Consider the following 12,458-nt stretch of genomic DNA (forward strand, 5'->3'; position numbering starts at 1 on the left):
ACTCAAGGCTGGCTTGGAAAGGAATGAAGTCCATGGTGGGGATGCAGAACAAGGAGCAAAGATGAATGTGATGCTGAATCAGCAGAAGACTTGGACTCATTTGATTCCAGCTTTGATATCATTGATTTCAATGAAGAGCTTTGTGATTGTAGCAAAGGGCTGGTAGCTCTGAGAGTCCCACTGATGAGGTGTTTGTGTGGAAATCTCTTAGTGGGACCAAAGAGAGAAAAAGCCCTGGTCCTGATGCTGTGGGAGGGAAATGATTGAAGTGTGCTGTGAGGAACTGACTGGGAGATTTTCACACATTTTCCAGTCCTCCTTGGAACAACAGGAAGTTCCCAGCATATGGAAACAAAGGTTAAGTGTCCCATGGCACTCAGTGATGATGGTGCTGTGGCCCCACCACCTCCACCTCTTTGTAAAGGAACTAACTGTAATCTGAAGCTTCAAATGGAACTAAGACTTCCTCCACTAGGTGGCAGTGTCTGATGAGAAAGTGTTAGTGGAGCTGGCCTGGAGTCAGAAACAGGAAGATGCAGGATTTGGGCTGAAATGGGGAAAAGTGGTTAGCACTAGTGCCTTAAAGCAAGAAGGTTGTAGGTTGAAGCTTGTTGGTCAGCTGGGCCTTTCTGTGGAGGTTGGATGTTCTCCCACAGTCCAATGAAATGCTGCTTAGGTTCATTGGTGCTTCTAAATTGGCTGTAGGTGTGGATGTGAGAGAGTGCTTCTCTGTCTCTCTCTGTTGGCCCTGTGATGGACTGCTCACCTGTGCAGGTGGACCACGCCTCTTGCCCTATGACAGCTAGGGCACAGGCTGCAGCCCTGTGAGCCTAAGCTGAATAAACAGTTAGCAAAAATGATCCATAGATGGCCTGAAATTCCCCAGTTAGCAGTTTGGTAGATAGCTATGACATGCTAATCCCATCCAGCAGCTGTATTCTACATGTAAGCTGATCCCTGCTGAGCCAAAGCACTTTTTCATATACAAATTACAACCTTTAATAGAAACCTATTGGTCAGCATCTTATTAGCCTGCTGTTAGCTTCATTCCACAGAAAACTGAGAGAAACTAACAGAGTTGATAAAGAATAAAGAGAAATGTGCTGATTTAAAGCCTTTGAAGTGCTTCAGATGATCTCTGTCCACTTCTGTCCACTCATTCATTCAAGTAAGCTTTCTAATGCAGCTTTGATCTTCACAGTCTGCTTTATGAAACTCATTCTAACCCTGAATGTCAGAGTGTTCCTCCTTCTCTTTCCCATCATTCATGCTGGCAGTGGAGGAGATTTGGATGTTGGACTGTGTTTTGGATGATGTGTGTATGTTTGTGTTGGACTGCTGTCTGTAAAGCAAACGCACATTTTGCTTTGGATTTCAGTGTCAGACAGACTTTAAGGTGGAATGAAGAGTTTGAGAGTTTCACAGTGAATTTTCCAGTGGAGGATTTTTCTTCTTCTTTGAAGGTTTGAAATGTGAACATTGTTCTGCTGCAGTCAATGGACTAAACCAGAGAAGAAGAAAACAGACTTTACCATGAAGATCCTCAGTGTGGATCAGTATAATATCAGCCTGATGTCTGCAGTTTAGTGTCAGCACAACTTTCACATCATATTCATCTCAGCACAACTAAAACATGCTGACTGACCTCAGAGTTTCAAGTTTACATCCTGGACTCTCCAGGAAACCACACAGATGCTTCACTCCTGGATCCTGCAGGTTGTTCTTAGTCAAAGACCAGGAGTAGTCAGTACTCAGGTCCAGCTCTCTCAGATGGGAGGGGTTGGACTTCAGTGCTGCTGCCAGATAATCACAGCTGATCTCTGACAAACCACAGCTCATCAATCTGTATAAAGAATGAAAGATGTAAGTTTATTAGACAAAGTGCTTGAAATCATTCAGTGTTTCATCATCTGTTCAGAGCTGAAGAAGGTTCAGAATGTAGAAGTTTAGAAAATGGAAACTCCAAACAGCTGAAGCCAACAGGAAGCAGCTTCAAACAAACACAACAAGAGAAAAAACTCTGAATGTTTCACATTAAAGTCGTACATTTCTCATAAAAATAGGAAAAAGACTTGAAAAAGTCGTGTTTTTCCTTCCAGGAACCACATGGCTTCACTTTTAAAGGTGAAGTGTGAAAGAAATGGACATATTTGAAGTCCAACACCTTTTTCCAGTCACATTATTAAAGCACACAAACTACAAGCTCATTTTCATACCAACAAGTCATCTTCTGACCTGGACTAACAACACTGGTCTCTATGTGCAGCTGGCTGTGAGACCAGTGCTCAGGGAGCGTCTACAAAGTGCAACACTGAAAGAACATCACACACTCATTTGCTTCCAGCACTTTCACACAAACATCTACTGTCATTATTGTCACCAAACTCTGTGGATCCTTTATTGCAAATTCAAATGGGATCAAATGGTCAGACAAAAGAGGGTTATGAGGAAATATGATGAAATGTTGTGTATTAGCAGCAAGTTATTGAATCTTTTTCCTCAGAAACCAAACAAAATGATTGACAAACATGTTTTTACAAACTCAGTGTTGGACTTGGATCAGCAGGATAAGCTGATGTTTAAAGGCATTTGAGTCTCGCTGTATGAGAGTCCAGTTATTACTCAATATTTATGGATGATGTTCTTTCAGTGTTGCACTTTGTAGACGCTCCCTGAGCCTCACAGCCAGCTGCACATGGACCAGCTGACATTACCCAGCATTAGAGGCGGCTGTAAAAAATTAATGTTCCCATTTAAATGGTTTTAATTTGAATAAAACGATGTTGATTCATTCAATCCTGAATCGATGTTTAATATAAATGTATTTTGCCAGAATCTCAGGTTAAAGCTCACAAACTAGTTCAACAAGCAGCAAACAGCTAAAACAGTAAATGAGAGCAGCTAAACACACAAAGATGGAAACACAGAGCGTGGATCGTTCACTCGACGGCACGTACACGGACACGCCGTCGGGGCTGAAAGTGGACAGCTCACAGATCCTGAAGCTGCAGGTTTCATCTGTCTCCAACCAAAACTGAGTGAACCAGCAGCAAAAGAAGATCCAAACTCTGCTTCACGTTTGATAAATATGCTCATGAATTCTCTCTGACTTTGGCTGTTCCTGCCTGCACAGCTCTCTCTCTCTCAGTGTACTCCAAGAACAGCTTCAAACATCTGTTTCTGCATCATCACTGTTTATTAGCCACCAGTCTGCTGTTGTATTCAGTGCTGTCGGCCTCTGACAGTAAAGCCTCATTTCTGCTGTTCCATGGAAACTTTTTAAAATGATGACAGATTACAAACTCTCAGCTGTGTCTGTAATCAAACCTCTGTAACTTTGCTTCACTTCAGCAGCATCAGCTCATGTTCACATGTTGATTCATGGTTTGCTTCAGTTTTTGATCGACTGCAGAATATTTTGAAGGTTATCTGCTATAAAAAGCCAGAAGAGGAAAATCTGCTTCATGTGTTTCTGTTTGATCCTCAGTGACTTTGACACAAAGGCCTCTGCTGTGATGATCACACCTCTGATCAAGTCTCACAGTGTCACAACTGATAAATGATCAGAGTTAGAATATTTCTGACTGTCTGCTGTGTGCCGTGACCTTTGACCTGCTAAAGACAGTCAGCTGTGGATTATTAATTGTTGTGTCTGATACTTAGAACTGTGAGGAAGAAGCTACACAGTTAATCAGGGTCCCCTCTCTCTGAATTAGGAAAGGTGGGCAGGCCGCGTGTGGGCCGCGGGCCATACGTTGAGTATCACTGTTTGAAATGTGAACATTGTTCTGCTGCAGTCAATGGACTAAACCAGAGAAGAAGAAAACAGACTTTACCATGAAGATCCTCAGTGTGGATCAGTATAATATCAGCCTGATGTCTGCAGTTTAGTGTCAGCACAACTTTCACATCATATTCATCTCAGCACAACTAAACATGCTGACTGACCTCAGAGTTTCAAGTTTACATCCTGGACTCTCCAGGAAACCACACAGATGCTTCACTCCTGGATCCTGCAGCTTGTAGTTGTTGTCCAGGTCCAGCTGTCTCAGATGGGAGGGGTTGGACTTCAGTGCTGCTGCCAGATAATCACAGCTGATCTTTGACAAACCACAGTCCTTCAATCTGTATAAAGAATGAAAGATGTAAGTTTATTAGACAAAGTGCTTGAAATCATTCAGTGTTTCATCATCTGTTCAGAGCTGAAGAAGGTTCAGAATGTAGAAGTTTAGAAAATGGAAACTCCAAACAGCTGAAGCCAACAGGAAGCAGCTTCAAACAAACACAACAAGAGAAAAAACTCTGAATGTTTCACATTAAAGTCGTACATTTCTCATAAAAACAGGAAAAAGACTTGAAAAAGTCGTGTTTTTCCTTCCAGGAACCACATGGCTTCACTTTTAAAGGTGAAGTGTGAAAGAAATGGACATATTGAAATCATTGATATCAAAGCTGGAATCAAATGAGTCCAAGTCTTCTGCTGATTCAGCATCACATTCATCTTTGCTCCTTGTTCTGCATCCCCACCATAAATATAAAGAGGCAAAACTCACATTTTCCAAAATCCTCTTTAAGCTTCGACAATAAAGGAAGATAGTTTTATACAAGTCTTTGTGGTTTTCTTGTCACCCAGATGCCCGAGTACTTAAACTTGTTATAGCTGGGTTTAAAAGGGGCTAAAATACACAAAACTCCCCAGTTGTCGTACAGATAGACTTTGCCTCGCTCTTCGCAATATTCACTTTATATCCAGAAATTGTCCCAAATTCCTTAAGTATGCATTAAGGTGACCTTGAGGCTCTTAAAGGCGCCTATAAATAAAATGTATTATTATTATTATTACTGTAAGTCTATCCAAAAGTTTGTGGAGGCTGTTCGATGGGTTGGAAATAAATAAAATCATGTCGTCGGCATAAAGAGAGACTTCATGTTCGATACCCCCTCGATGTTTTCCCTCAACACCAACACATTGTCTCAGAGCAACAGCTAGCGGTTCAATGGCAAAAAGGAGACAGAGGGCATCCCTGTCCTGGGGGGCAGATTATTGTTAGTCCGGACGGCTGTTAGAGGGGAGCAATACAATACTTTTATCCAAGATACAAAATTAAAGACACATTTTTTAAGCGTATAAAAAAAAATCCCATCTCACCCGATCCAACGCCTTTTCTGCGTCAAGCCAAATTACAGTTTCCAATGTATCACCTTTAACTTGGGTATAAATGATATTTAATAGAGCTCTAATGTTAAAAAAAGAGTGCCTAATAAAGCCCGTCTGGTCTGGTGAAATAATGGAGGACAAATACTTGTGTAAGCGACGGGCCAACACTTGAGCCAGGATCTTGGTGTCTGTGTTGAACAAAGATATTAAACGACATGAACGACAATCTAAATGGTCTTTTTCCTGTTTTACAATTAAACACATCACTGCTTGATGCATTGTTGGAGGCAACGACTGTGAGAGGAAGGATTCTTCAAAAGTTGATTTTAATAGTGAATTCAGTCGGTCAGAAAACTTTATGAAAAAATCAGATGGATACCCGTCGGGGCAGCAGATTTTCCAGACTGCATGCTCCGTACGGCCGTTTCAATTTCAACATTAGAGACAGGTTCCTCCAGACTAGCGATTGCATCTGCTCCCAAGGAGGGAATATCAAAAAACTTATTGAAATCATTGTGGATCTCAAGGATAGTTGGTTAGCTGTTCTTAGTCGTAGCTGCTGAGCTGATAACTCGCCTGTTTTTTCTCCATGTTCATAAGTGTAGCTGCAACTTTGACTCAGCCTGGTTTGTAGATATGAGATTGTATTCAGTTTGTCATTGTAACCGCTGTGTATATAATAGAGATGGACCGATCCGATATTACGTATCGGTATCGGTCCGATACTGACCCAAATTACTGGATCGGATATCGGCGAGAAATAAAAAATGTAATCCGATCCATTAAATATCAAAAAAGCACCTCACAAAACTTGCTACGCGGCGTAACTCCGCTCATAACCGTAGCACTTAGCAGCAGTGTGCATCACGTGATAGAGCGGCTGTGTGTATTTGTAGCCTTGCTACCAAACCAGCATTTCATCTATGAGGAAGTTTTCCCAGAGAGAAGTAAAGCAAGTGTGTAAGTTCATCTCTGAATGTCTGTAAAGCGTTCCCACGTTAAGCTTAACAACCATACCTGGAGCGACTGCCTCTCTCTCTCTCTCTCTCTCCTGCTGCTTCAATCGTGAAACAGCTTAATGATCAGCTGATCGGCTTTTCTGTCGCGAGTCCGTCTCTCTTCTTAGTTTTTGGCCCACTTCTCACCAGAAAGAGGAAACCAACGTGCTGCTGAACAACAGCAGCACGTTTAAGCTTGATAAGCTGTTGTTAGAATTTATTTAATATTACTTTCTACACCAGGATCTTTTTCTACATAGCTGACGGCTGGTAATTGTGCAGGGGCGGATCTAGCAAAGTTTAGCCAGGGGGGCCGATAGGGCATGAAAAGGGAAAAGGGGGCACAAAGACATACTTTTCTTTCTTATACTCATTTAAAATGTCTAGTTTTTAATAAATAATTATCTGACTCTTACACCCAAAGTTTTAATCTTGTGTAAAATATATAGAAGTCCATTACTGTATATAGTAACTGTTAAGTCTAATATACCCTAGTAAGCTATAGTACTTTTTCCTTTGGGAAGATACCATCTGTGCAGTCTGCAGTTCTGTTGAAGAAAGATGTTGAATCTATTTAATTATTCTTGAAAAATAATTTATTTTTGTGCATTTTCCCCCTGCATCAAATTAAATTTGATTACATCGATTAAGCATCATGAGGTGGAGGGTGGTTCCCTATTTTTTTTTTTTTTTTTGCTGGGAGTTTGCAACCCTATTAGTTAGGTTGCTTAATATTTCTGCTAAGTACTCTTTAAAATACCAGAATAGGGAGGATGGAGCAGGTTTAACTTTATTAGATTGATCAGTGTTGCTGAACTATGACATATTTTGGACGCAGTGTATTTTTTACATACAGGTATAACAGAATAGCTTTAGTGTTGTTATTTATTTAAACTTGAGTATAAACTTATACAAAATGCAGCAAGATATTAAAAAAACGTTTTGTTGATTAAAAAACACACTATATCGGATTCATATCGGTATCGGCAGATATCCAAATTTATGATATCGGTATCGGTATCGGACATAAAAAAGTGGTATCGTGCCATCTCTAGTATATAATACAGGCTCAGGAGAGTGGCTGTACACAGCATGTAGTTTAGTCATTTCATCAGCTAACTGAGAGAGGCGCTCGGTCGCTATTTTATTCTGTTTGGCACAAAATGAAATTATTTGGCCTCTCAGATGCTTTTAGGGATTCCCAAATGACTGATGATGACATCTCTGGGGTCTGATTGATAGAAAAAAAATCTCTTTGAGACCTTTTGTAACTGACAAACTCTTCATCTGCTAACAACACTGAGTTGAATCTCCATGGCTGATAGTTGGAGCAGGCATCAGGAATACACATTGAAAAAACAAGAGGAGAAATCACCAGAGTCTTATAATCACATTCTGTAACTAAAGGGAGACGTTTTTCTATACAAATATATGTTTTATGGACATTAGAAAAAAAAGAGTATTGACGTGAAGCAGGATTATGAAATCTCCATACATCAGCTGGCCCATAATTATCAAGAAAGCTCTGAATGACGCATGCTGACTTTGGACTAAGTGTACTTTTGTGTGAACTGTGGTCCATAGCAGATAATGAGCAGTTTAGGTCTCCCTCAAAGATGATATTGTGTGATGACATATTGGGGAGCCGTGCAAAGACATTAGTGAAAAATTTGTGATCGTCCAAAATAGAGGCGTTGATATTTGCTAAGATCAAAGGAAAACCATAAACTATATTTTCTGCACTATAAGTCGCACTTAAAATCCTGTAATTTTCTCATAAATCGACAGTGCGCCTTATGGATGAATTCTGGTTGTGCTTACTGACCTCCAACCGATTTTATGTGCTACACGGCGCTCAGAAACCTTTCAAAAATTGTTTTGGTACGACTTTGCTCAGCTAAGAGGCCGCACCGCTTGATGGATTGTTGGAGCATTACAGCTACCGAGGAGCCTCGCGGAGTGATACGTACTCTGCTTCAATGTCATATTACTGTATTGAGTGTGTATAAGGACCATAAATGGCACCTGTAAGAGACACGGTTACAAAGAGGATTTCAAACTCCAGGCTGTCAGTCACGCAGTAGAACCTGGGAACAGAGCAGCTGCTTGTTATTATGCTCAGCGTCTGTTAGTTTACATTTTGACTGCATGATTGTGAGCTTTTTGTTATGCACAAAAACAACTTTGTTTTCTTTTATTTATGGAGCATTATTATTTAATAAATGCTGATCATTTATTTCTGAGTAATTGTTTCATGTACATCTACGCTGTATGTTAATAAATGTGCCTGTGTGAGATTTGGGACACAGCTTTGACTAAGAACTCTCTTTTTGTTCGTACTTTCTGGCTTTAAAAATATCTAGATATATATCGTATATCGCCATCCAGCTAAAGAATATCGAGATATGAACTTTGGGTCATATCGCTCAGTCGTAATATTGCAATAGGTTGTCCGTTAAACTCAAGCGGGGCTTGGGCCCTGGCACAGCGTAGCCACACAATCCTGGTAGTAGTGACGCTCGGCTATGACGGCGTGCGGGTTACCAGCTGGCTTTCTCAGGATAGGGCTCCTGTGTGAGCGGTCGACAATAACGTCTTTATCCATACCCAGCACTTCACGTAGTAGCACGGATACGGCCGTGGAGGAGCTCGAGTCCAGGCCCTCTGGGATCCCTATGATGTGGATGTTAGCTCTCCGCTTCCTGCCTTCATCACATTTATCCTTCAGGTCAGACAGCTCCTCCTTCATACTCTCTACTGTAGACTGCAGGGTGGTCACCTCATAACTCCACATTGACAGCCCATCCTCAGCTTCTTTCACTCTAACCTTTACTCCATCAACTTCGCTGCACGTCACCGCCATGCTGTTAGCGATCTCATTTCTCAGTCCTTGCACGTCAGCCCTTATATTGTCAAAATCTTCTTTCAATGCATTTCTGAGTTCTTCTTTTAACAGCGTACTAATGTCCTCTTTAATGGATTGAAGAAGCTCCAATTTTAGAGCAGTAGGATCCACATCACGCGCGTCTGTTGAGTCTGCTCTTCAGCGGCCGTAGAGCTGGACGCTGCCCTTTGGCCATCATCGATACTCTCGCCCGAGATCGCACCGGGGCTAAAATATTCACCTGCTCAGCTGTTTTTGATCAGTTTGAGCCTGTGTGGTTTGATCAGGTGGAGGAACGATGTGATGCTATAAAGACATCATCTTGTCCAAATGATGTTGTTCCAACACGTGTTTAAAAAGATTTTAAAGGTTGTTGGTTCCGACATCTTAGCGATTTTTAACAGCAGTCTTAGTTCAGGTGTTGTACAGCCTGTTTTAAACATGCTGTTGTACAGCCTGTACTAAAAACCTGATCTGGATCCTCTGTCCGCTCAAACTTCAGGCCTATTTCAAAGCTTCCCTTCCTGTCGAAGATTTTGTAAAAGATTATATTTGTTCAGCTGCAATCTGTTGTAAAGGTTTCAGTCTGGTTTTAAAGCTCTTCACAGCACTGAAACTGCACTTTGAAAAGTTCTTAATGATCTTTTATCAGCCACTGATCAGGAGACTCAGCTGTGCTTTTGGATCTGACCGCTGCCTTTGACACTGTTGACCACAGCATCTTGATGTCACCATTGGAGCATGGCGGCATCAAGGGCGCTCTATTAGACTGGTTCAGCTCTTTTATTAAATCGCATTATTACATTTGGGGCTTATATTTGACGGCAATGTGACCTTTGAAAAACAGCTGAGCTCAGTTGTACAGCGGTCTTTCTTCAAACTGAGGCTTTTATCTAAGGTGAGATCATTTATATCTTTTAAAAACCTTGAACGGGCGATCCACGTTTTCATGACGTCCCAGCTGGATTATTGTAACTCCTTATATGTTGGAGTTAGTGGGACCTGCCTGGCAAGACTGCAGCTGGTCCAGAAAGCTGCAGCTCGTCTTCTGACACAAGCTCAAAGACATTTATCGTCCCAACAACCATATATACGCTGGTCCCTCGCTGTAACACAGTTCACCTTTGGCGGCCTCGCTGTTTCGCTGATCTTTTTTGTGCAATTTTGCATGCTTTTGTTTTTTACAGCGCGTTGTGTTCTGCGTCCTGATTGGCTGTAGACCATTGTCAGCCAATCTCGTGCCGTGTCTCCTGTACAGTACAGAATGTGTTCAAATTTACAGCAGTGTGACTCTGCAGTGCTGCACTGTATGTTTGTACGTTTGGTCCCCAACAAACAACAATGATGACGAGACGTTTTGCACCTGTGGTAGCAGCCAAAGGCAGAGGAAGATGCTGACCATCATCGTTTCAACAAGGAGGCAAAAAGGTTGTAACTGTCCACAACAAGAACATCGTAAGGATGGAGTCAGCTTTGGCTTTGTGGATCAGTGACCGCAGGAAAAAGAACATCGTGCTGGACACCAACATTATCTGCATAAAAACTCAAAAGCTTTATGAAACTTTACCTGACAGCGAGGAGCCCAGGCCATGGACGAGTGCTCCTCACACAGAACCAAGCTCATTTAATGCCAGCAAAGGCTGATTTGACACATTTCAGAAACACTTTGCTTTCATTCTTTAATAATGAACTTATTTTTCTATGAAGGTTTGAACTTTGTTTAAACAAGAGAGAAAAGTGTGAAAATGTTCATGCCTGTCTGAGAAAAGTGTAGAAAGTGTGCAGTGAGGGTTTAACTGCCTTAAAACTTCTATAATAATTGTAAAACATAAAGCTGCTACTTCATTCTGAGACTTATTTTTAGAACGTAACTCGATAAACGAGCGACCGCAGTAATGTATTGTGTTTATTTTGAAAACTCTCAACAGGATCTTCAGATTTATTTTGAAAGGTTTATCTGGAAAACACACAAACACATAACCAGGAAACAAAGAGCGTGATATGAAACGATAGACGTTTTCATATGGTCATCATATATACATCGTTCTATCGAACAGCCCCAGCTCCTGCTGTCAGTCTCTGTAAATCTGCTCTTAAAACACATTTGTATTCACTGGCTTTTAATACAGCATGAGAGTTATTTGATATTTGATGTGTGATATTAATATTATGAGTTATTTTAATAGCTATTTTGGCTTTTTGTACAGTACTGTGGTCAACGCTGCTATAAACACATAAACAATCTGCAGTTAAACATCCAAAACTAAAGATGTGATCGCTGCCTTTAGAAAATGTGCTGATGCACAAGATAATTTCTTTGATCATGTCCGTATGAGCATTCGTTCTTCAATACCATCTGTTTGTGTCTCTGGGCCACCTCCCCCTCATTTACTGTCAGTGTTTAACCCAATGACCATACATGACCTTTCACTCCTGCTGGATAAAATGAAAATTACCACTTGTGCAAATGACATTCTACCTTCTGGGCTGTTTAAAAATGCTCTCTCTGTCATTGGCCCCTCTATTGTAGAGATATGCAATGCCTATTTTTTAACAGGTGTGGTCCCTACGTTCTGTAAGCATGCCGTTGTTGAGCCAATATTAAAAAAGAGCAGTTTGGATCCAACTCAGCTTAAGAATTATAGGCCTATCTCTAAGCTTCCATTATTATCAAAAAATCTGGAAAAAGTAGTTGCAGATCAACTTACCACTTTTTTTAGAAAAACATGAAATTTATGACAAATTTCAGTCAGGTTTCCGTAAAAGTCACTCAACAGAAACCGCATTACTTAAAGTCTCTACTGACATTATGATGTCAGCTGACTCCGGAGCATCCTCAGTCATGGTTTTGTTGGACTTGACATCTGCCTTTGACACCGTTGACCATACAATCCTGATTAACAGGCTCCAGGACATAGTTGGTGTGTCTGGTCTGGCTTTGAAGTGGTTTCAGTCATACCTCTCCAACAGATCTTTTAGTTCCAGTACATTTTAGAATTCATTTTAAAATCTTGGAACTGACTTTTAAAGCTTTGAATTGTGATGCCCCTTCTTACATTTCTGATCTTTTAGAACCCCACGCTCCCTCTCGCAGCTTGAGATCATCTAATCAAAGGCTGTTGGTAGTCCCTCGAACATATTTTAAAACCAGAGGAGATAGATCTTTTAGAGCGGTGGCCCCCAGGTTGTGGAATGCTCTCCCTCCATCATTACGTTGCCTTGATTGTATTTATTCTTTTAAAAAGCAGCTTAAGACGCATTTATTTAGATTGGCTTTTAATTAGATTTGCGCTATGTGTGTTATTATTAATGTATTTTATGTATCTCTGTTTTATATTACTTTGAAGCACTTTGTGGTTTTTATCCTGTGAAAAGTGCTATATAAATAAATTGATTTGATTTGATTTGATCAGCTCCA

The 12,458-nt window shown here is 40.9% G+C and overlaps 1 protein-coding gene across 3 annotated transcripts in view; it reads right to left on the bottom strand.

Moving 5' to 3' along the window:
* Window positions 1-12,458, bottom strand: part of LOC148096492 (NACHT, LRR and PYD domains-containing protein 12-like) — a 44,032-nt gene that overhangs the window by 917 nt on the left and 30,657 nt on the right. For all 3 annotated transcript variants that reach the window (XM_087835641.1, XM_087835640.1, XM_087835639.1), the window contains 2 exons: window positions 3,949-4,125; window positions 1,646-1,843 (listed from right to left, as the gene is read on the bottom strand). In XM_087835641.1, the coding sequence (XP_087691767.1) occupies window positions 1,646-1,843; window positions 3,949-4,125 (375 nt within the window). The remainder of the gene's footprint in view (window positions 1-1,645; window positions 1,844-3,948; window positions 4,126-12,458) is intronic.

This window comes from Neolamprologus brichardi, chromosome 23 (assembly GCF_056152115.1).
Source record: "Neolamprologus brichardi isolate AB-2024 chromosome 23, ASM5615211v1, whole genome shotgun sequence".
In the NCBI taxonomy this organism is placed as follows: Eukaryota; Metazoa; Chordata; class Actinopteri; order Cichliformes; family Cichlidae; genus Neolamprologus; species Neolamprologus brichardi.